This window comes from Scyliorhinus canicula, chromosome 13 (assembly GCF_902713615.1).
Source record: "Scyliorhinus canicula chromosome 13, sScyCan1.1, whole genome shotgun sequence".
Lineage (NCBI taxonomy): Eukaryota > Metazoa > Chordata > Chondrichthyes > Carcharhiniformes > Scyliorhinidae > Scyliorhinus > Scyliorhinus canicula.
This window is the reverse complement of record NC_052158.1, coordinates 44,397,377-44,422,906: the sequence shown is the minus strand read 5'-3', so window position 1 is coordinate 44,422,906 and position 25,530 is coordinate 44,397,377. Positions and strand designations below refer to the sequence as shown.

At 44.1% G+C, this 25,530-nt stretch overlaps 4 protein-coding genes across 6 annotated transcripts in view; 1 reads left to right on the top strand and 3 right to left on the bottom strand.

Moving 5' to 3' along the window:
* LOC119975580 (zinc finger protein 883-like) overlaps positions 1-25,530 on the bottom strand; it is an 84,100-nt gene that overhangs the window by 14,600 nt on the left and 43,970 nt on the right. The window lies entirely within an intron of this gene.
* Positions 1-25,530, bottom strand: part of LOC119976643 (zinc finger protein 721-like) — a 999,221-nt gene that overhangs the window by 929,774 nt on the left and 43,917 nt on the right. The gene's annotated exons all lie outside the window — the stretch shown is intronic.
* LOC119975581 (zinc finger protein 91-like) overlaps positions 1-25,530 on the bottom strand; it is a 177,204-nt gene that overhangs the window by 107,757 nt on the left and 43,917 nt on the right. The window lies entirely within an intron of this gene.
* Positions 333-22,828, top strand: LOC119976641 (zinc finger protein 721-like). 3 transcript variants are annotated; one of them, XM_038817284.1, is made up of 2 exons: positions 333-568; positions 20,260-22,828. In XM_038817284.1, exon 2 carries the CDS (start codon positions 20,728-20,730, stop codon positions 22,705-22,707), a length of 1,980 nt encoding a protein of 659 aa, XP_038673212.1. In that variant the 5' UTR covers positions 333-568; positions 20,260-20,727; the 3' UTR covers positions 22,708-22,828. The 3 variants fall into 3 exon arrangements, with proteins under 3 accessions (XP_038673212.1, XP_038673214.1, XP_038673215.1); XM_038817286.1 differs by lacking the exon at positions 333-568 and adding an exon at positions 812-853; XM_038817287.1 differs by lacking the exon at positions 333-568 and adding an exon at positions 5,625-5,918.

Genomic DNA, 25,530 nt, shown 5'->3' with positions numbered 1-25,530 from the left:
TCTCTTTTTATAATGCTGTGGGAGGTGAGCGTTGAGGAGTGAGATAGAGTCAGTTTGAAAGCCTCGGAGGAAGAAGAATGTTATTCCCACACTAGAAATCTCTGTCCAACAATTACCAGGGGGCAACTGAGACAGCAGCTGCAATAAGTGAGTTTTCTTTTAATTACTTTATCAGAGTGACAAAACCAAAGCTCAAGAGTGTGGACCTCTAATCCAGCTCCTTGCCTGCTCCAAAAATTCATGGTTCGCACGAGAGACATACCAGATCCAGGCATTACTCCTGACCTCACGCTCATCTTCGCCAAAAGGCCGAGAAGCGATGACAAGTGAGGTTTTATTCAGATGGGACAATGACAAGTTTAAATCCCCACCTGATCTGCTGCTCAAAGTCGCCTCCGTTTCCCCGGTCAGTTTCCCAAACTTCAGGAAACTCCTGTTACTGCAGAAATATTTGGATTGTCTGTGAGAGACGTCAATCAGAGAGCCCACCCACTCTGCCCATTCTCTCCTCTTCCTCTACCACAGCTGCTTCACTTCCTGTAGGGACTCAAAACCAAGTCAGGAGATGGTGAGTGAAGGAGCACAATTTACAATCATTACATTGCACAATATCCACACTAATGTTCAGGCAGTCTGACTATCCTGTGGGCAATCAGCTGTGGAAATGCCCCTTATGCTGTGTCAGAAGATCCAGCTCACAGACCTGTTTACTTGGTGCTTTGTGCTGAACTGTTTGATTGGCTGTGTGTTGGATATTCAGGGTGTTTATTGGAAGCATTTCCCTTCTGATATACAGGCTGAGTTTTGTTGACAGGCTGAGTTTTGTTGATGGGTCATTGCTGAATATGAGAAGGTGAGGTGTAATTATCTGGGAGGGGCAGAGGCACATTTATTGAAATGTCTTTTAATGTCTTCTTTAAAGATTTTGCCTGAAGGCCTTGGTCTTTTGCAGAAGCATAGGATTGGATTTGATAGTTTAGCCCAGTGTTGTGTCTGAGAGCGGTGTGTGTCTGTGTGATAGTCAAGTGAGGAAAAAGAACACTTGTAGCTGATCCCCCACACAGGGGAATAGCAGACTGACACTCACCGTGGAACAGTGTCCAACATTTGAAAAAAACATTTAGAATATCCAATTAATTCTTTCCAATTAAGGGGTAATTTTGCTTGGCCAAGCCACCTGACCTGCACATCTTTGGGTTGTGGGGGTGAAACCAATGCGGACATGGGGAGAATGTGCAAACTCTGTACAGACAGTGACCTGGGGCCAGGGTCGAACCTGGGTCCTCAAGCTCTATAGGCAGTGGAACAGTCTCTAACTAGGAGATGGCAGCGGCACATTTACTGCACTAATAATACCAGGGATTCAGGTTAATGCTCGGGATGTGGATTCAGATCACCTCACAGCAGTTGGTGGAATTTAAATTCAATTTATAATCTGGATTTAAAAACTAGTCTAAGTAATGGTGTCCATCAAATCATTGTTAATTGTCATAGAAACCCATCTGGATCATTAATGACTTTTCGGGAAAGAAATGTCCCATCCTTACCTGGTCTGGTCGACATGTGACTTCAGACCCACAGCAATATGTGTGACTCTTAAATATCCTCTGAAATTAATGCAGCAATCCACTCAGTTGTATCCAACGACTATTCACAGCACAATGAAATCAGACTGGACACAACCTATGCGCTGGAAACAGCAATGGCAAACCCAGCCCTGCTGACCCTGTGAAGACCTCCTTACCAACATCTGGGGGCTTGTGCTAAAATTGGAGAGCTGTCAAGCTATTGCCTTGCATAGTCACACTTACTGAATAATACCCTGTTTACAATGTCCCACTAACCACCATCACCCTGACTGTGAATGTCCCATCCCACCAGCAGGACAGACCTACATGCAGAGGGAGTTATGCTGACAGTCCTCAACATTGATTCTGAACCTATGACATTTCATGGCATCAGGTTAAACATGGGCAAGGAAACCTTCTGTTGGTGACAACCTTCTGCACCGCAGCTGTGATGCTGGGCACCTCGGGTGGAGGCTGAGTTGGATAATCTTCTTAGCACTAATCTTCTTAGGGGCTGTTTAGCACACTGGGCTAAATCGCTGGCTTTGAAAGCAGACCAAAGCAGGCCAGCAGCACGGTTCGATTCCCGTAACAGCCTACCCGATCAGGAGCCGGAATGTGGCGACTAGGGGCTTTTCACAGTAACTTAATTGATGCCTACTCGTGACAATAAGTGATTTTCATTTCATTTTCATTTCATTTCACTCCTGGCTGAAGATTGTTGTGAATGCTTCTTTTGCATCGATGTGCTGATCTCCTCCATCATTGTGGATGGGGACATTTGTCTGGCCACATCCTCCAGTTAATTGCCAACCACCATCGACAACTAGATGTGGCAGAACTTCAGAGCTTAGATCTGATCTGTTGGTTGTCAGATTGTTGAATCCCCACCACCAACATCCTGGGGGTTACCATTGACTAGAAACTGAACTGGATGAGCCAAATAAATACTGTAGCCACAAGAACTGGTCAGAGGCTGTGAATTCTGTGGTAGGTAATTCACCTCCCAACTTCTGAAAGCTATCTACTATCTGTCAGGCAGTCAGCAATGTATTATTAAAATTTAGAGTATCCAATTCTTTTCTTTCAATTAAGGGACAATTTAACATGGCCATTAATGTGATAGAATACTGTCCACTGGCTGTTCCAACAATGCAGCAATCCCACATTGTGGTGTTCACATAATTGACTTTAGAATAAACAAAGAGCTTCCTGCAGGAGATATTCTTCCTACAGGCTGTGATGTTACCCATGCAAACGGCCGATGAGGTTATCTCCAATGACGTCATGTAAGCATTCTCTTAAAGTGCCGCTGTTCAGTTAGAAGACTGCTGGCAAGGAATTACATTAAAAATACTGTAAATTCACATTTCCTCTCTCTTTAAACCAAACGTTCCCCAACACATTAAACAGTATTACATGAACAATCAATAAACAGTATTACATGAACAATCAATTAACAACAAGTCGGGAGGCGAGCGGGTGGTGAAAATCAAGGAGAAATGAGAAGCAAAGTTGGGAATGGAGATCAATTGGGGAGTATGGAATGAGGCACTGCGAAGGGTAAACGTGACCTGCACTTGTGCAAGGATGAGCCTGATACAGTTTAAGGTGGTGCACAAGGTGCATATGACTCGGGCAAGAATGAGTGAGTTCTTTCAAGGGGTAGCAGATGAGTGTGAGAGGTGTGGGCTGGGGACAGCGAATCACGCGCACATGTTTTGGGGTTGTGAAAAATTGGGAAGATTCTGGGCGGGAGTGTTCACGGTCTTAGCCAGGATAGTGGAGGAGGGAGTGGACCCTTTAGTGGCGATATTTCGGGTTTCAGAAAAGCCGGAGCTCAGAGGAGGAAGGCCAATATCTTGGCTTCACCTCTCTGATTGCATGACGACGAATTTTGCTGGAGTGACGGTCGGCATCGCCACCGGGGGTAGCAGCATGGTTGGGTGACCTGTATGACCTCCTGCGGTTAGAGAAGGTAAAGTATGAGTTAAGGGGCTCAGCAGGGGAGTTTGAGAAAAGGTGGGGGATGTTTGTGACCGTGTTTGAGGAGCTGTTCGTCGCAGGGGGGTTGGTGGGGGGGCGGGGCGGAGGGGTGGTGGGGTGATAGGGGGGGGGGGGGGGGGGGGGGAAGGGAGGAGAGGTTGAAAAAGGAGAAAAATCTGTACAAACTGTATAGTTGATTGTTGGGAAGAATGTTTCCCGGGGTGTTTATTTGCTGTCACCTACTTTGATACAAGTTTGAATAAAATGCATTTTTTTAAAAACCCCAAAAAACCAGTCAATAAATCATACGTACTGGGGGTCGTCTTTCTCTGAATGGTTGTTGGCGAACCTCGGGCGTCTGCTTCTTAGTACTTGCTAGAACGTCTTGTATCTCTGGCACAGTCTGGAATGTCATCAATGCTTGTTTAAATTAGAATTGATGTTATGATCTCAGGTTGACTCGGTGATTGATTGGCAACTCAGGTGGTGTTTTCCCCAATCGGTTTTGTTAGTGTCTGGTTTTTGGGAAGGTCCAGGTCGTCTCTTAGCACAGCTAGACTTGGACTGTCTGTCGGTTCTGCTTCTGACGGAATTGTTCTTGTCGCCAAAAGTTGAATTGGATGCCTCCTCCAGATTACATCATCTCTGGTTTGGACGTTGTAGGTGACCAGTCCGGTCTGTGCAATAATGGTGGCAGGAATCTCTTTGCACATGTAGTGTAATTTCTTGTCTGAACTTTTGTCCCTTGCGAAAAACACAATGTGTCGCTTTGTTTTCCTGATCCTGTTGCTTTTTCTTGACAATTTATTTTGTCTTTGGTGGTTTTACTAAGTGGAATGCTGTACGTAATTAACTTTTAATTATTAGCAATGCCAGAGAAACATATAGAACATAGAACAGTACAGCACAGAACTGGCCCTTCGGCCCTCCTTTGTACCCTTTCCAATGCTTCCACATCCCTCCTATAGTGAGGTGACCAGAACTGCACACAATACTCCAAATGTGGTCTCACGAGGGTCCTGTACAGTTGCAGCATAACCCCACGGCTCTTAAACTCAGGCCCCCTGTTAATAAATGCTAAACCATGGGTTGTTAAATGTGCAGTATTCCTGTACGTGATCAGGAATTGACTCAAGTATTTGGTCAATGAACTTTGTTCTCTGATTACCTTTTACATGTACTTCATCGTTTTCCCAAAACATTCTGCGAGTCCATTCGCAGCAGGGTGGTATGGTGCAGATCTGATGTGTTGTATTCCATTCTCCTTCAAGAACTTTTCAAACTCTTGGAGTTATGAACTGTGGTCTATTATCCCTCACCAATTGTTCATGGTATCCAAATCTGCTGAAGATTTCTCCAAACACTTCAATTGTCCTCTCTGAAGACGTTAATTTCATGATGACAACTTCTGGTCATTTTAAAGACGCAGCGACTTGAATGAGAATATTGAGCCCCTCAGCAATCTTGTGTAATCAACGTGTACCCATTGCCAAGCCTCTTCTGGACATTCTGGTAGTTGGTAAAGCCCATCTGCATTATCATGAAGGCTTAACTGACTATACTTGCCAGTATAGATGTGTGCTGACAACAGCAAAGCCCATCTCTGCATTCTGCTTGCTGCCAGTGATGGATTCCCATTATGTGGTCCAAACATTGTCATTAATGGACGATGTCAATATTGTGATTTTCCACCCATACAGGAATTGATAGAACTGTTTTATCCCCAAGATGATTCCTTAGACTTCTTTTTCTATCTGTGCATAATTGCTTTCAGCTTTATTCAATGTTCTGAACACAAATTTTCTCTTTACCTGTCGGCTTGATGTGGGAAACATCCACCCAACACCATAGTGTGATGTGTTGCACACCAATGACAGAGATAGGTTTGGATCAAAATGTGTCAGGACTTCTGATTTGAGCAGCACCTCTTTGGCTTGCATAAACACTCTCTCACATTGATCCACCCACATTCACTTTATATTGTGACACAGTAGATTATGAAAGGGTTTTAGAATAGTTACCAGGTTGGGGAGAAACGTCTGTAGCAATTTAGTAAACCGAAGAAAGATCGAAGTTGGTTAACATTCTGAGGTGCGGGTGCTTCGGTAATAGCTTTGACCTCATGCATTCCCTGAGCACCGATTACATGTCCCAGATATTCAATTGAAGATTGGAAAAATTTGCTTTTGTCTTTTCGGACTCTTAATCTTCTAATCTCTGAAGTGTGGCATCAAGGTTGTGAAGATGTTCTTCCTTGTTCTTCCCAGTCACCAGGATGTCATCCAGGTAACACTGGTCTCCGTTTTACCCGCGTAAAATTTGGTAATCTTTGGAACAATGCCGGAACTGAAGTGAAGCCAAATGGTAATTATTAACATCGATACAACTATGTGTCTCACAATCGACAGGAACTTACAGGGTAGGTGAATTGGTCGCCCTAAATTGTCCCTTAATTGCAAAAAAAAGAATGAGGTACTCTGAATTTATTTCAAAAACAATCGTCAGGACTATCGTGAATCCTGATGTAGGATATGCTTGACTGAGGTCGATCTTACTAAGGTGTTAGCCTCCAGTCAAACCTACGAACAGGCCATCAGTGGTAGAGGGTATTGTTCTGCATGGAGTGCAGGATTAATAGTTTCTTTGAAATCGCCACAAATCGTATGGATGTGTAAATTTTCATTACCTACACTTTGGTATAGCCCATTCACTCACGTTAACAGGTTCCGGGACTCTCGCCTTGACCAGTCGCTCTAATTCTGCCTCTACTTTAGATCTGATTACGTAGGGCACCAACCTAGCCTTTAAGCATTTCGTCTGACTCTCTTGTTTGATTTTCAAGTTGACTAAGATACCCTAAATGCTTCCCAGTTCACAGTTGAAAACAATAGCATGTTTTTTCAGGATTTTGGTTTGGCCTAATTCAGAAACTGTCACCAAGGTTTACTTCGGCCCAATTCAACCTGATCTTTACCAACCAAGTTCTTTCCATTTGTGCCGGATAATTTCATGGAAACATAGAAAATAGAAGCAGAAGGAGGCCATTCGGCCTTTCGAGCCTGCTCCACCATTTATTATAATCATTGCTGATCAAGTTCAATACCCTGATCCTTCCTTCCCCCATATCCTTGATCCCTTTGGTCCCAAAAGCTGTATCTAATTCCTACTTGAAATTACACAATTTTTGGCCTCAACTACTTTCTGAGGTCGCAAATTCCACAGATTCACCACTCTCTGGATGAAGAAATTTCTCCTCACCTCAGTCCTAAAAGGTTTACCCCTTATTCCCATACCAGCCTCCCCGAACAGGCGCCGGAATGTGGCGACTAGGGGCTTTTCACAGTAACTTCATTGAAGCCTACTCGTGACAATAAGCGATTTTCATTTCATTTCATTTCATTTTATCCTCAAACAATCACCCCTAGTTCTGGACTTGTCCCCCCCATTGGGAACATTCTTCCTGAATCTACCCTGTCTAATCCTGTTAAAATTTTGTTAGATTCTATGAGATCCCTTCTCACTCCTCCAAACTCCAATGAATATAGTCCTAACCGATTTAGTCTCTCCTCATATGACAGTCCTGCCATCCCTGGAAGCAGTCTGGTAAACCTTTGCTGCACTCCGTCCACAGCAAGAACAGTCTTCCTTAGATAAGGACACCAAAACTGCACACAATACTTCAGGTGTGGCCTCACCAATGTCCAACAATTGCAGTAAAACATCCCTATTCCTATACTTAAATCCTCTCGCTATGAAGGCCAACATACCATTGGCCTTCTGTACTGTCTGCTGTACCTGTGTGCTTACTTTCAGCCACTGATACACGAGGACACCAAGGTCTCAATGAGTATCCACCGCTCAATTTACACCCATGCAAATAATAATCTTGCCTTCCTATTTTTGTTGCCAAATGGATAACCTCACATTTATCAACATTATACTGCATCTGCCATGCATGTGCCTCACTCAGTCTGTCCAATTCCCGCTGAAGCATCTCTGCCTCCTTCTCACAGCTCACCCTCCCACCCAAATTTGTATCATCTGAAAAGTTGGAGATAATGCATTTAGTTCCCTCGTCAAAATTATCAACATATAGTGAACAATCGGGGTCCCTGCTCCGATCCCTGCGGTACCCCACTAGTCACTGCCTGCTAATCAGAAAATGACCCATTTATTCCAACTTTTTGTTTGTCTAGTAACCAGCTTTCTGTCCATCGCAAGACACTACATGTAATCCCATGCACTTTAACGTCACATATTAATCTGCTATGTGAGACCTTGTAGAAACCTTCTGAAAGTCTAAATAAACCACATCCACCAGTTCTCCCTGGTCAACTCTAATTGTTATATCTTCAGAGAATTGCAGTAGATTTGTCCAGCATCACTTTCCTTTTATAAATACATGCTGACTTTGTTTGATTTCACCACCGATTTCCAAATGCTGTGCGAAGAAATCCTTGACAATGGACTCCAGCAACTTCCCTACTACCGACGTTAGGCTCACTGGTTTATAGTTTTCTATTTTCTCTCCACCTCCCCTTTTGAATAGCGGGGTTACATTCTCTACCATCCAATCTGTAGGAACCATTCCAGAGTCCAAAGAATTTTGGTAAATGACCAGTAATGGATCTGTTATTCCAAGGGCCACTTCCTTAAGGGGGATGAAGATTATCAGGCCCTGGAGATTTGACCGCCCTCCATCACATTAATTTCCCCAAAACCATTTCTTTACTGGAACAAAGAACAGTACAGCGCAAGAACAGGTCCTTCGGCCCTCCAAGCCCGTGCCAACCATGCTGCCCATCTAAACTAAAATCTTCTACATTTCCTGGGTCCATATCCCTCTATTCCCATCCTATTAATGTATTTGTCCAGATGCCCCTTAAATGTCACTATCGTCCCTGCTTCCACCACCTCCTCCGGCAGCGAGTTCCAAGTACCCACTACCCTCTGTGTAAAAAAACTTGCCTCGTACATCACCTCTAAACCTTGTCCCTCTCATCTTAAACCTGTGCCCCCAAGTAATTGACCCCTCTACCCTGGGGAAAAGCCTCAGAGTATCCACTCTGTTTATGCCCCTCATAATTCTGTAGACCTCGATCAGGTCGCCCCCTCAACCTCTGTTGTTCCAGTGAGAACAAACCGAGTTTATTCAACTGCTCCTCATGGCTAATGCCCTCCATACCAGGCAACATCCTGGTAAATCTCTTCTGCACCCTCTCTAAAGCCTCCACATCCTTCTGGTTATACTAATTTCTTCAGCTCCTCACTATAAGTTGTGCTTTATAGAACTTCCGGTCCATTATCCAGGTCTTCCTTCGTGAAGTCAGTACGAATTTAGTTCCTCAGCCATTTCTTTGTTCCCTCTATCAACTCTGTCGTTTATGACTGGAAGGGGCCTCCATAAGTTTTTATTCTTCTTATTCTCTCTACATATCTATAGAAACTTTTACAGTCAGTTTTATGTTACCCACTAGTTTACTTTCAAATTGTACTTTCCCCTTCTTAATCAAGTGCTTGGCCTGGCTTTGCTGCATTTTAAACTATTCCCAATCCTAAGGTTTTTCTTGCTAATTTGTATGCCTCTTTTTGAATCCATTATTATCTCCAGTTCCCCTTGTAAGCCATGGTTTGGCCACAGTTCCCTTTCTACTCTTGTGGCAAATAGGAATAAAATACTTTTGGAGTTCACCTATTTGTTACTTGAATGCCTTCCATTGCCTGTCCGCTGTCCTTCTATTCAGTAATGTTTCCCAGTCCGTCATAGCCATCTCATGCCTCATACCATCATGGCTACCTTTATTGAGGTTCAGAATCTTGGTCTCAGAATCAACTACCTCACTATTCACCTTGATAAAGAATTCTACCATATTATGGTCACTCATCCCCAAGGGGTCTCTCACAACTAGATTGCCAACTAATCCTTTCTTATTGCACAACACTCAGTCCAAGATGGCCTGTTCCCTTGTTGGTTCCTCAACATACTGGTCCTCTATTGTACTGGGACTAATTTGAGCTCAATCTAAATGAACATTAAAGTCACCCATAAGAACAAATGTTCCTTTATCATGTGCATCTCTGATTTCCTGTCTAATGCTATTCCCAACATTACCACTGCAGTTTGGTGATTTGTATACCACCCCACGAATATGTTTTGCTCCTTGATGTTTCTTAACTCGGCCCAGACAGATTCCACATCATCTGTACTGATATATTTCCTCAATATTGTATCAATATCTTCTTTAATCAACAATACAACTCCTCCACCTTTTCCTTCTGTCTGTCCTTCCTAAAAACTGAATAGCCCTCAATGTTTAGTTCCCATGCTGGGTCACCTTGGATCCATATCTCTAAAATCCCAACTATATCCTATCCCTTTACATCTATCTGCAAAACGAATTCATCCATTTTATTTCAAATGTTCTGCACTTCAGGTACAAAACCTTAAGGCCAGTCCTTTTAACGTACCTTGCCCCATTCCTACCATTTTTCAGTGTTATTATCTGAATTATCTGATACAAGCCTTTGGTTTTCCTCTATCTATAACTTTTCTTATTCTCCTTTCTGTCTTTTTCTCTTCTTGATCTGCTCCTGCTCTGAATCCTTACATAGGTTCCCATTCCCCTACCAAACTAGTTCCCATTCCCCTGCCAAACTAGTTTAAACCCTCCCCAATCACTCGAACAAGTACTCCCCCAAGAACATCAGTCCTGGTCCTGCCTAGTTTGTACAGGTCCCACCTCCCTCAGAACTGGTCCAAACGCCCCAGGAATTTGAAACCTCCCCCTCACACCATTCTTTCAGCCATGTATTTATCCAATACACCATACTATTTATACTCCTGAGATCACTACCGTTGAAGTCCAACTTCTCAACCTTCTTCCTAATTCCCGATATTCTGCTTTCAAGACCTCATCCCCTTTTTTTTAACCTACGTGGTTGGTACCGATGTGCACCCCGGGCTGTTCACCCCCCACACCCTCGAGAATGTCTTGTTACTGCTCCGAGATATCCTTGACGCTAGTACCAGGGCGGCAACATACCATTCCGGAGTCTCGTTTGCGGGCGCAGAAACGCCTGTCTATTCCTCTTACAATCAAATCCCCTATAACTATTGCATTTTCTTTGATTATGTGCAAGGACAAATCTGCTGTCTGCCTATTCCATTGTACTGTTACTTCAATATGGCCCCTCAACCGAACCATTTCTCCATTGTAAGTGTTATGGGCCAGGGTTTAGAGAACCCCAAAGTGTATCATGGAGTTCACCTGACCCACAACTTTTAATAGATTGTGGTATGGGGAGCACATGGCCCACTCTACAGTCTACAGGTGTGGTACAGCAGAAATGGAAAAGTATTTTTTAAAGCAAAACAATGTTTATTCAATGAACTCAAGTTAACCTTTTTAAAACATACAGTGAACATCTTAGCAACCATTAATTCAAATACAACCCCCAAAGAATACAACACTAAGTAATCCTTAATAAATTCCCAAACAACATTCAGAAGACAAAAGACCCTTGTAACACAAAGATCAGGTTTAAATTCACTATTGAGAGCAGTTACCACATTGAAATCAGCAAATTAACATTCATAAGCTTGCAGAGATTCATACACATCCTGCTGTGATTTCAGCTTTTCCAAAACCAAAATGAAACCAAGCCCACCCTGCAGCAAAAAGCCTAAAGTGAAAGTAAAAAGCTGACAAACAGCCCAGCTCCACCCACTCTCTGACATCACTGAAGTAATAAACACCCATTTCTTAAAGGTACTCTCACTACAGATATTTATACACATACCCATTTCTAAACACCCATTTCTTAAAGGTACTCTCACTACAGATATTTATATACATACCCATTTCTAAACACCCATTTCTTAAAGGTACTCTCACATGACATAAGTTTTTAACACTATCCTTGAGGATTTCAGTGCAGTAAGTTGGAACTTTTCAAACAGTCTCTGGCACCAACGAGACCGATACCCCTGTGTCTACCTCCATTTTTACCGACTGTCCATCCAGTAGTGGACTGACACATTACTGATTAGTAGCAATAGCTGGTACATTTAATGACAGCTCGGCTCGTCTTCAGACTGTGAATCGGGTCTCACCACACATGTTTTTTTTAAAAAATCTTTTTATAGGCTTTTCTCATTGATAAACAGTTGTTAGTTATATACATTACATCTTTCTTGCCCACGCTAATTTGCTTTACTTTACAGAGAGGTTTGTTTTGTTCTTCATTTGACTAACATTTTGCCGCCCTCTGGATCGGTCAATGATATCCCCCCCTTCCTCCTCCCCCCATTGGTTTCAGCACCCTTCCTTCTCTTGTGGTTTCCCCACTCCCCCCCCCCCCCCCCCTCCCCCCACCCGGGTTGCGCAGTCCTTTTGTTCTTCATCTTTTTTTTCCCTCGGCTTACTCCTCGTTGCCAGCCTCGAACAGGTTTTGGAACAGGCCGACGAATTGCCCCCAAGTATCCAGGAAGCCTTCCTCTGACCCTCGGATGGTGTACTTAATCTTCTCCAGGTGGAGAAATTCCGAGAGGTCAGCGAGCCAGTCTGCAGCTTTTGGTGATGCTGCCGATCGCCAGCCGAGCAGGATTCTCCGGTGTGCGATTAGGGTAGCGAAAGCAAGGGCGTTAGCCCTCTTCCCCATGTGTAGACCACACGTAATTTTTGGGCAGCATGGGCTCTTTTTCCTCTGTTCTGTTTCCCATCTGTTTTATTCATCTGTTGCTTTTTGCAACTTGTGTGAAAGTAGTTTATTCTTCCAACATTCGCATTCAATGTGGTCCATTCTTTCACAGTTTCTCCACATGATGTCTTTGCACCAACAATCTGCTGCTGAGTACCAGATTTTAGCAATCCGAGTCTATGTTTGCATTTGAGTTTCGGCCGACATCTTGCGAATTCTTGTATTTGAACCCAACTGTTGAGCTTCTTTGGCTGCTAATTCCATTGAAACAGCAACTTCCAAAGCTTTTTAAAAAAAAATCTGGTTACTTTCAGTTAATAACCGCTTTTGAATTGCTTCACTTCTTAAACTATAGACCTATCTCTGATACATCCAGTCTTTTCAGTATAGTAACAAACTGTAGAATTGATTCACCTTCTTCTTGGGTGCGCTTATGAAACCTAAACCTCTCTGTGATAACTAGAGATTTCAGTGTAAAGTGACCCTGTAAACCTTCCACTATTTCTTTGTATGTTTATGTGCCTGGCTTTTCCGGCTGTACCAGACTCCAAAGGAGGTGAAATGTTTTCCCGCCTCATTATGCTCGGGAGTGTTGGTAGTTTTGTCCCGACACCCTGGACTACTTGACCCAGAGTCGCAACACGGGTGAAATGAAATTTTATATTAATACCCATGGCTTTGGTTGAATTAAATTAACTACAGACACCAGGTTTGTGAAGTTAAACAAAAGCAACCTTTTATTATTAACAGTAATTATAATTAAATAGGCGAAAATAATACAACTGCCTATCCACTATCTAACTGAAAACTCTTTCCACCCCCCTCGCCCTACCTTTTCTAGCTCGCCCCACCCTCTATGCACACACAGACAAACAACACAGAATTAAGGGGGGTGGAAAGGGAAGAAATAATAAAATAAAAGGATAAGAATCTTTGATTCAGATGGATGTCTTCCAGTTAATTTCATTCACAAGGTTAGACCTTCAGTTGGTTACGTTATTTTCCTTCAGTTTGTAATGATCTTTATTGCAGACTCATGGAGACAGCAGGCAGCAGAAAGAGGGAAAAGCACAGCTCCTCTTCCTTCAAGGGTCTAGAGGCTTATGCCCAATTTTCTCAGAAAGCATCACACAGGAACCAATCACTGGCTGTTGCCAGGCAGAACACTGTCCCTGGCCACCCCACTGGTTGCCAGTTACCTAAACAAACTGACTTCCTCCAAAACCGTTTCCTAAGTTGCCAACGTGTCTGCTTTTCTCCTCTCCAAAATACAAAACCTCGTAACACACTGCCCTTGCAAGCACTTCTACTTAAAGGCACATCCCGATTATGGATATCTGGACCTAAAATAATAAATTAAACAAAATAGGAACAAAGGAAATAAACAGGAAGGCCTCTTACACTTTTATATCTGCTGCTAACTTGTTAGCTCGGACAAAATAGTCTAATTGTTCTGTATACAAACTTTATCGCTCTAAATTTTTATTGAAAGGTCTCAAGGCATCAAATTGCCTGCCGTTTTTCCCTATGGAAGGATCTGCGTGTGCACAAAGTGCCATGGATTTTTAGCAGCACCTTGCTTCCTTTCTCCAATGGCACAATATCCCCAGCTTTTAAGTTGTCATTGCAGGGTAATTGTTACTCATGGCTACCGAGTTTGTTTTTGGTAGAGCTTGTGGCGAGTTTCTCTCCCAAAGTTATTTGCATCAATTTTGTTTTTCAGAATGGTTGCAAACATTGTTCGACTCCCTCGTCACCAGTTTTTGTGTGGTGACAATTTTATTTCACTTTTTTCTTCAGTTGGCTACAAGTGTTGTCCGGCTTCCTCGTCACCAGTTGTTTTGTGTGGTGCTCACTGGATTGACTTTAGGAGTCAACAAAAACTAAGGGCTTTATTCAGGAGATGTTAACACTGCACTGCCCACTGACCCTCGCAAACAGCCAGTGCTGTCATGCAAGCATTCTTCTAAAGTGCCCCTGTTCAATTACAAGGCTGCTGGTAAGAAATCATTGAAGCTATGGTAAATACACAACACACACCATTCAGGACAAAGCAGTCCAGTTGATTAGCACTGCATCCACCTTCAACATTCACTCCCTCTCCAAACAGAGCACAGTGGCAGCAATATATACCATCTACAAGATGCACTGCAGCAACTCACCAAGATTTCTTCGACAGCATCTTTCAAACACGGCAGCGCGGTAGCATTGTTGTTAGCACAATCGCTTCACAGCTCCAGGGTCCCAGGTTCGATTCCGGCTTGGGTCACTGTCTGTGCGGAGTCTGCACATCCTCCCCGTGTGTGCGTGGGTTTCCTCCAGGTGCTCCGGTTTCCTCCCACAGTCCAAAGCTGTGCCGGTTAGGTAGATTGGCCGTGATAAATTGCCCTTAGTGTTCCAAATTGCCCTTAGTGTTGGGTGGGGTTACTGGGTTATGGGGATAGGGTGGAGTTGTTAACCTTGGGTAGGGTGCTCTTTCCAGGAGCCGGTGCAGACTCGATGGGCCAAATGGCCTCCTTCTGCACTGTAAATTCTATGTAAACCCATGTCTTTTATCACCTAGACGGACAATGGTACTGGTTGCATGGCAACAGACCCAGCTGCAAATTTCCCGACAAGCCACACACCATCCTGACTTGGAACTATCAGTGCGATCTACTGACCATGTTGCGCCCAAAAGGCAGTATGGCTGGTGGATGCCGGGAGATTCCCCTTCCTAACGCGATCTCCCGAGACGTCGCAAACTAAATCCTGTCCATTGTGGGACGGGATAACTATTTTGCAAATGTGCATATCAACTCGTCTTACTCTAATATGCACTCCCCTGATCTACCCGACGCTTTGGAATCTAAACCCTTTGCCTTGGAGACCTCGGGCAAGTGCCATTCAGTGCTGGTCCCACAAATGGGGACCAGACTGAATGGCACTTGTTGGGGGTCTCTCAGGGGATCAGAGACCACCATGTCATTGCCCTCTGGGCAGGTGCTACCTGGCACTTTGGCACTGCCTGCCTGGGTGCCAGGGGCACTGCCATGGTACCAAGCTGGCAGTACCAAGGTGGCAGGCTGGCATTTTTCCACAGTGGGGATGGGGACTGTGCACGTGTGAGGGGAGCCCAATGACCCCCTTAGTTGGGGCCTTGGGGCGGTTTGGGAGTCGTGTCGGGGAGTCAATCTCTTCCTGTACTGAGGAGTTCTGGTGAGCAGAGCTCCTCAGTGCAGGAAACGCGCTCGTCACAGGACTCTGTTCCAGTTTCATAGAATTTTTTTTTTACAGTGCAGAAGGAGGCCATTCGGCCCATTTAGTCTGCACCGGTTCTCGGAAAGAGCACACCATTTAAGCCCACTCCTCCACCCTAACCCAGTAACCCTCTCCCCCCCCCCCCCCCCCCCCCCCATCAATCTTTTTGGACACTAAGGGCAATTTATCATGGCCAATCCACCTAAACTGCACGTCTTTGGACTGTGAGAGGAATCCGAAGCACCCGGAGGAAACCCCCGCAGACGTGGAGAAAACGTGCAGACTCCGCACAGACAATGACCCAAGCTGGAAATCGAACATGTGACCCTGGCGCTGTGAAGCAACTGTGCTACCGTGCTGCCCAGTTAGATCGCGCCCTGGTTTGATTTGGTTAGATCCTGCCCCTAATCTTTGTTTCTTCACAGTCATTGGGTGAAAATACTGGAACTCCCTCTCTCATCACACTGTGGGTGTACTGGTGCCCCATGGAGGTCAGTGGTTCCAGAAAGTGGCTCATCACCAGCTCCTTAAGGCAATAAATGTTTGCCTAGCCAGCGAGACCCACACCCTGTCCAAGTATAAATTTAAAAACTGAGGAGTCCATAAGACCATAAGATGTAGGAGCAGAATTAAGCTATTTGGCCCTTCGAGTCTGCTCTGCCATCGATCCTGGCTAATATGTTCTTCATCCCAATTCTCCTGCCTTGCCCCCATAACCCTTGACCTGCACGTTAATCTTGAAATCCCATTATTAATCAAGAAGGCCAGATTTGTGCTTGAGGTGCTCTTACTGACAGGTTAACAGACGAGTGCTGGATGGTGAAATTAGACCGAATAGTTCTTCCTTCAAACACCAGAACTAAGGGTAGGAGCAGCCAATTTAGCCTTTTGAGCCTGCCGCACTGTTCAAAAAGGTCATGGCTGATCTTAACATGGCCACAACTCCACCGTCCTGCCCATTCTCCATAACCCTTCAATCTATTACAAATTAAAAATCTGTCCATCTCCTCCTTAAATTTACTCACTGTCCCAGCATCCATAGCACTCTGGGGTAGCGATTCACAACTCTTTGGGGGAAGTAGTTTCTCCTCATCTCTTTTAAATTTGTGATCCCTTAGCTTGAGACTATGACCGCTCGTTCTAGAATGCCCCACAAGAAGAATCATCTGCTTAACGTCTACTTTATCTATACCCGTTTGTCATCTTATATACCTCAATTTGAACTCCCCTCATTCTTCTCAACCCTGGAGAGTATATGCCTAAACTGTTCAATCTCTCTTCGTACAAAAAACTCCTCATCTCTAGAATCAACCTAGTGAAGCTCCTCTGAACTGCCTCCAAAGCCACAACATCTTTCCTCAAATAAGGGAACCAAAACTGTGCACAATACTCCAGGTATAGTCTCACCAATGCCTTGCATAGTTGCAACAACACATAATTACCTTGATACTCTATTCCTTTAGCTATAAATGCCAGCAATCCATTTGCTTCCTTTATTACCTGCTGTACCTGCATGCTAGTTTTCTGTGACTCATGCACAAGGACACCCAGATCCCGCTGCACCGGAGCACCCTAATGTTTCTCCCCATTTGGATAATAAGTTGCCTTCCCATTTTTCTGATCAAAATGCATAACTTCACAGTTATCCACGTTAAACTCCCATCTGATGTATTTTCACCCACTCTCTTAACCTATCTATATCCATTTGTAAGGTTTTTATTTCCTCATTGAAACTTACTGTCCCAGCTATTTTTGTGTCGTTTGCAAATTCGTCTATAGTACTTTCTAGCCTGTATCCAAATCGATAAGAGAGATTGTAAAAAGTTGGGGCTGTTGTGCCTAAACCACAGTGTGGCTTAACCTGTATACGTTGGACAAATGACTACAAGTCTGTTTCATACAATGATTCAATATTTATTCACTATAACACAATTGTTAGTTAACCGATCACTCACACACTTAAGTCAAACCACAAAGCTAGTACGCACAACACCTTAACTTAACTTCAGAGTGAGTAGCAAGTACGATGCAGATATTGGTTTATCTGTATCCCGAATTTTGTAGTCCTCAATGTTCAGTCCTTGATCTGGTCTGTTCCTGGCTCTGGTCTTCCTTCAGTTGGTTGGGTGATGGTCTTTCTCTTTGGCCGGTGAATAGTCACCGTTTTTGGTTGCTACTTCAGAGAGAGCGATTCTAAGGTGGTGCAGCACCTTTTAACCCACTTGGATTTCATACCCTTTTGGGCAGTCTCTGGGTCATTGTTAATCGATTGATCAGGGCTCGATCACCCTGATCGATCAGGTCCAATCAGGGGCTGCCACATCGATTTTGGGGTGGGCACTCAGTGGCCATGCCTGCACGTGTTGGGGGCTGGAAGGCCCTTCCAATTAAGGTGTTTAGGTGCCACTGTGTGTGGGAAACAAGTGTGATTGACAGGGCAGTTCTGTTGATCCTGGGATGGCCTGGAGATGATCTTTTTCTTGTGCCTTGTACAGTCTGAGCTGCAGTTTATTTCTCAAGTGTTTATTTGAGCTGCAACCTGCTTGAAGTTGGCCACTTTTCCCAGGATCCTTTGCCAGATACCATTTTAGGTGGCCACAGGGCCCAAGGACCGAACTCTGTGGTACCCGACTAGTTATATAATGCCTTCCAGAAAAAGGCCCATTTATCCTGACTTTGTCTTCTGTCCGTCAACCAGTCTTCTGTCCAAGCTAACAAATTACACCTAATCCCATGTGATTGACCATGTGTCAATCTGTTCGACACCTCATCAAATGCCTTCCAGAAGACTGGGTATTTACAGGATCCCTCTTATCTACCTTGCTTGTTACATCTTCGAAGAACTCGATCAAATTAGTCAAACATCATTTGCCCTTCATAAAATCATTCTGACACTGATGGATAGTGTTTTGACCTTCCAAATGTCCTGACATTGCATCCTTAATAATTAATTCTAACACTCTCCCAGCAACAGATATTAAACTAACTGGTTTTCAATTTCCCACATCCTACCTCCCTTTACGAATTAAGGTTATTATATGAGCATTTTTCCAATCCACTGGATCCTTTCCCGTGTCCAGGGAATTCTGGAATATTATAACTAATGGATCCACAATCTCTGCTGCCACTTTCTTTAACACCTTAGGATGTAGGCCCTCAATTGCAATAGTTTGTTGAGTACTGCTTCCCTATTGATGCTGATCGTTCTAAGTTCCACCCTTCCATTACCTCTGAATTACCGTAGAATGGTACTAGTGTCCTCTCCCGTGAAAAGTGAGGAAAAATATTGATTTAGCATCTCTGCCATTTCTGGGTTCTCCACTATTAACTCTCTGGTTTCATCTTCCAAGGGACCAACATTCACCTTAGTAACTCTCTTCCCTTTTATGTACTTATAGAAGCTTTTGCTATCATTTTTAATATTTTGCACTAGTTTTCTGTCATTATTTACCTTAGCTCTTTTTATAACTTTTTTTCGTATCCCTTTGCTTATGTTTGAAAATTTCCAATCTGCCAGCCTGCCACTGGCCTTTGCAACATGGTATACCCTAGTTTTTGTCTTTACATTGTCCTTGACCTCCTTGTTTTATTTTATATAAATTTAGAATACCCAATTCTTTTTTTCCAATTAAGGGGCAATTTAGCGTAGCCAATCTACCTATCCTACACATAGAACATAGAACATAGAAAAATACAGCACAGAACAGGCCCTTCGGCCCACGATGTTGTGCCGAACCTTTGTCCTAGATTAATCATAGATTATCATAGAATTTACTGTGCAGAAGGAAGCCATTCGGCCCATCGAGTCTGCACCGGCTCCTGGAAAGAGCACCCTACCCAAGGTCAACACCTCCACCCTATCCCCATAACCCAGTAACCCCACCCAACACTAAGGGCAATTTTGGACGCTAAGGGCAATTCATCATGGCCAATCCACCCAACCTGCACATTCCTGGACCGTGGGAGGAAACTGCAGCACAAAGATTTTAAGTTCTGTTGTCAAATTTCCCTACTGTTTTATAATTCCTCGGTGAGGTGCCCCTCACCCTTATTTTCTGGAAACCATCCACCACATCGCTACCACAACCTGCACTGTGACCTCCTCCTTTAATTTGGATTTTCTAATTTTCCCTCCAACTAATTTCCCTGGTTATGTGATTTGTTAGGACACTGGTCCCAGCATGATTAAGATGAAGACCGTCCCATCGGAACAGGTCTTTTCTTCCCCAGTACTAGTGCCAATCCCCCATGAATTTAAACGCATTTCTCCTGCACCAATCTTTAAGCCACGCATTTACCCCCTCCAAAACCTATTCACCCTGTGCCAATTAGCTTAAGGTAGTAATCCAGAGATTATTACCTTTTTGGTTCTGCCCCTAGCTGTTCATACTCCCTTAGCAAAACCTCTGTCCTTGTTCTACCTATGTTGTTGGCACCTACCTGGACCACGAAAACTGGATCTTTATCCTCCCACTCCAAGTTCCTCTGCAGCCCAGATAAAATATCCCGAACCCTGGCAACACAACCTTCCGGATTCTTGACCCTGATCAACAGAGAACAGTGTCAATGTCCCTAACTATACTATCCCCAATTATGACTACATTTATTTTCTCTTCACCCCCTCCCCCCAACATTTGAATGGCTCGCTGCAGCAGGTGCTGTGCTCAGTTTGCTCATCCTCCCTGCAGTCCCCGTTCCCATCAGCCCCTTTCGAACGGAGGAGAGGGAGTTTCAGGAAATCATGTTTCATTTTCCTGTTTTACAGAAGGATTGCACTGTACTACACAAGAGAATACGGAGAGATAGACATCGCAGATAGATCCTAACCATCACCCAAGGAACAACTTCACAACTTTGGGAAGACATTAAGTCCCTTCACAGCATTGCTCAACACAGAGAAGATTGGACAGTGAAACTATCACCTGGAAATCGGTCAAATCAGGGGAGCTTTGATAGATCATCAGATTTGAAACTGATCGGTGGTGTGAAGCCTTCCATGAGGACACACCTTTCTGAAGGTTCAGCTGTGGGTGATCTGTCAGGGTGAGGCTGGGAAGAAGTGTGAGTGGGCTCCAAGTGTGGTGAGAGCTTCAATCATTAACCGGGACACATGTACCACTGACTGAATCCTACAGGTGAGAGGCTGTTCAAGTTTGAGGCATGTGCTCCACAGGCTCATAAGATCTCTTAATACACAAGGTGCATCTGTTGTATAACCATTAACACTAGCTTCATGGAAGGAAAACAATTCAAGTGTGAGGTCTGTGACCGAGCCTTCACACACCAAAGGAAGCTCATGATTCACCAAAGCAGCCACACCAGGGAGAAGCCATTCAAATGTGAGGTGTGTAACGCAGGCTTTGCACAGTCATCGGGCCTAGAAAATCATCGGTCTGTTCACACAGGGGAAAAACCATTTGATTGTGAGCTGTGCGATAAATCATTCATAAATCCAGTGAACCTCCGCAAACACCAACGCATTCACACAGGGAAGAAACCATTCACATGTGAGGTGTGTAACAAGGGCTTTGCACAGTCATCTGGCTTGCTAAATCACCGGCCCGTTCACACAGGGGAAAAACCATTCACGTGTGAGGTGTGCAGCAAATCATTCACAGATCCATCGAACCTCCGCAAACACCGACGCATTCATACAGGGGAAAAATCATTCACATGTGAGGTGTGTAAGAAGTCCTTCTCACAGTTATGGAACCTCCGCACACACCAACGCACTCACACAGGGGAAAAGCCATTCACGTGTGACGTGTGTGACAAATCCTTTACAAATCCATCGAACCTTCGCAAACACCAACGCACTCACACAGGGGAGAAACCATTCACGTGCAAGGTGTGCGGCAAATCATTCTCGTTGTCATCGACTCTCCGCATACACCAACGTATTCACACAGGGGAGAAACCATTCAGGTGCGAGGTGTGTGATGAATCATTTGCGGCTTTATCGACTCTCCACAGACACCAACGGATTCACACAGGGGAAAAGCCATATACATGTGAGGTGTGTGACAAATCATTCTCATTATCCGGGAATCTACGCAAACACCAACGTATTCACTCAGGGGAGAAACCATTTGCCTGCAAAACATGTGACAAATCGTTTTTGTTGTCATCGAGTCTCCATATTCACCAACGCATTCACACAGGGGAGAGACCATTTGCTTGCAAAACGTGTGGAAAATCATTCTCGGATTTATCGACTCTCTACAAACACCAACGCATTCACACTGGGGAGAAACCATTCACCTGCAAAACCTGTGACAAGTCATTCTCGGAGTCATCGTCTCTCCGCGCACACCAACGCATTCATACAGGGGAAAAACCATTTACATGTGAGGTGTGCAACAAATCGTTCAGAGTTTCATCGAGCCTCCGCACTCACCAACGCATTCATACAGGGGAGAAACCGTTCACATGTGAGGTGTGTGGCAAGTCTTTCATGTTGTCATCTGGCCTGCTCGTACACCAACGCATTCACACAGGGGAGAAACCATTCATTTGTGAGGTGTGTGACAAATCATTCATGCTGCCATCTAGTCTCCTCGTCCATCAACGCATTCACACAGGGGAGAAACCATTTACATGCGAGGTGTGTGACAAATCATTCTCGGTATCTGGGAACCTCCGCATACACCAACGCATTCACACAGGGGAGAAACCATTTACATGTGTGGCCTGTGACAAATCATTTATGAGATCTCTGCACCTCCGTGCACACCAACGCATTCACACAGGGGAGAAACCATTCAAATGTGAGGTGTGCATGAAATCATTCTCGCAGTCAGGGAACCTCCGTGCACACCAATGCATTCACGCAAGAGACAAACCATTCACATGCAAAGTGTGCAACAAATCATTCTCTCAGTCATCGACTCTCTACAGACACCTGTGCATTCACACAGAGGAGAAACTATTCAAGTGTGAGGTGTGTGACATGTCATTCTGTTCATCATCGGAACTCCTCTTACACCAACACATTCAGACAGGAGAGACATCATTCACATGTGAGGTATGCGACAAATCATTCACAACTTCATCGACCCTCCACAGACACCAACGCAATCACACAAGGGAGAAACCATTCAAGTGTGAGACGAGTGATAAATCATTCTCTTCATCATCAAGTCTCCGTGTACACCAAAGCTTTCACAGGGGGAGAAAACACTCACATGTGAAGTGTGCAAAAAAGCGTTTTTAAGGTCACCGATCTCCTCCACACAAGGAGTAACCATTTAAGTGTGGGATTTGTGATAATGCTTTGATGTTTTCAACTCTCCTGGGACACAGATGTGTCACACATAAAAATTCTTCAGATGCGATATTTGTGTGAGAGTTTTCACTAAACCCTCTGATTTTCTGAAGCAACAACAGATTGTCACTGATGCAAAATCATTCAGGTGTGAGATATCTGACAAATCTTCCACACAGTCAGTGGATCTCCTCGTCCATTAACACATTCACAGAGGAGAAACATCTATCGATGTGAGTTCGGTAATAAAACCGTCACAATTTTTGGACCTCCTGGGACATAGAATCAGAATCACAAAATAATACAGCACAAAAGAGGCCCTTCGACCCATCGAGTCTGCACCGACCCATGAAAACACCTGACCTGCCTACCTAATCCCATTTGCCAGCACTTGGCCCATAGCCTGAATGTGCCAAGTGGTCCTCCAGGTATTTTTCAAAGATGTGAGGCAACCCGCCTCTACCACCCTCCCAGGCAGTGCATTCCAGACTGTCACCACCCTCTGGGTAAAAAGGTTTTTCCTCAAATCTCCCCTAAACCTCCTGACCTTGAACTTATGTCCCCTCGTAACTGACTCTCCAACTAACGGGAACAGCTGTTCCCTATCCACCCTGTCAATGCCCCTCATAATCTTGTACATCTTGATCAGGTCGCCCCTCAATCTTCTCTGCTCCAGCAAAAACAACCCAAGCCTATCCAGCCTCTTCATAACTTAAATGTTCCATTCCAGACAACATCCTGGAGAATCGCCTCTGTAGCCCCTCCAGTGCAGTCAAGTGCCTCCAAAAATGTGGGGACCAGAATTGTACACAGTACTCCAGCGGTGGCCTCATTAAAGTTCTATACAACTCTAACATGACCTCCCTGCTTTTGTAATCTATGCCTCGAATGATAAAGGCAAGTGTCCCATATGCCTTTTCCACAACCCTTTGGAGATCTATGGACAAACACTCCAAGGTCCCTTTGTTCCACAAAACTTCCCAGTGTCAAGCCTTTCAATGAATTCTTCCTTGTCACGTTACTCCTTCCAAAGTGTATCACCACACACTTTTCAGGGTTAAATTCCATCAGCCACTTTTCTGCCCTTTTGACCATCCCTTCTATATCTTCCTGTAACCCAAGACTTCACTGTTAACCACCTGGCCAATCTTTGTGTCATCGCAAGATTACTGATCCTACCCCCCCCCAGCCCCCGCCCACGTAGTTATCTATGTCATTTATATGAATGACAAACAATAGGGGACCCATCACAGATCCCTCTGGTATGACACTGGCTTCCAGTCATTAAAGCAACCGTTTGACATTACCCTACAGCTAAGCCAATCTTCAGCCCACCTTATCAAGTTACCCTGCATCCCATGTGCATGTGCCTTCTTTATTAGTCTCCCATTTAGGACCTTGTCAAAGGCTTTGCTGAAATCCATGTAAACTACATTAATTGCACTACCCTCATCTACACACCTAGTCACAAGCTCAAAAAATTCAATCAAATTTATTAGGCATGACCGACCTCCCTCTCACAAAACCATGCTGACTATTCCTGATCTTCAAGTGAACCTATATGGAAGTGAACCCACACGGAGACCACCTCACCAAGTTCTTGCCAATCTGTCATCAGAGTGTGAATCTCCACAAGAGCTCACTGCAAAGGATGTTCAGTGGTGTTGGAGCACAGAACAAGAAGCAGCTTTTACTCACATCAAACAACGAGTGACAACAACGCCAGTGCTGAGGTACTATGATGCCAATGATGAAGTCACCCTACAGTGAGATGCGAGTCAAACAGGACTTGGAGCAACCCTCATGCAGCAAGAACAACCAGTTGTTTGTATCCAGAACATTAACACAGATTGAATGATGCTATGTACAGATTGAGAAAGCGTGCCTAGAAATTGTCTTTCCTTGTGAGCATTTCAATCGATATCTGAGAGAAAGTAATGGTAGAGTCTGATCACAAGCCACTTCACAGCATCTTTCTTAAACCACTTCTATCTGCCTCAAAGTGTTTACAAATGATGTAACTGCATTTACAGAGATATTTGAAAGTGAAGACCTGAACACTTCAAAGATTACATGTGCAATGTGTGTGTAGTGGCAGTCAGAATTGGAACAGACTAAAAAGAACAAAAGATTTTTGTTCAAGAATGATCATTTTCTTTACAGACTATTCATGTGGAGTAAATTGTAAACAAAAAAGGGGATTTGTAGGATTGGAATCCCCTCCAGCTGAACTTTTATTAAATGTAAAAAACAAGGACGGCACTGTGGAGCAGTGGTTAGCACTGCTGTCTGGAGCGCTGAGGACCCGGGTTCGATCACGGCCCCAGGTGGCTGTCTGTGTGGAGTTTGCACATTCTCCCTGTGTCTGCATGGCTTTCACCCCCACAACCCAAAGGTATGCAGGTTAGGTGGGTTGGCCACGCTAAATTGCACCTTAATTGGAAAAAATAATTGGGTACTCTAAAGTTATATTTAAAAAAATATAAAAAACAAAAAGCTTCATGGACATAAACACGACAAATTAACAGACCAAACCTCAATACACAGAGATAGGTTGTACTGTCAGAGGTTAATCTATAAAGCATGTCGATAACGAGACCAAGTCTATTCTGTGTAAAGACACCGGGATATTATAATTTCAAAGACACAAAATAGTGACCATCAGTCAATCCAATTAAAGAAACTGGGAGACCATCAGAGCTGATCAGACAAAGAAACAACACCGACAACAACTAATGAGAAACAAACTTTATCACATACACATCAACATGG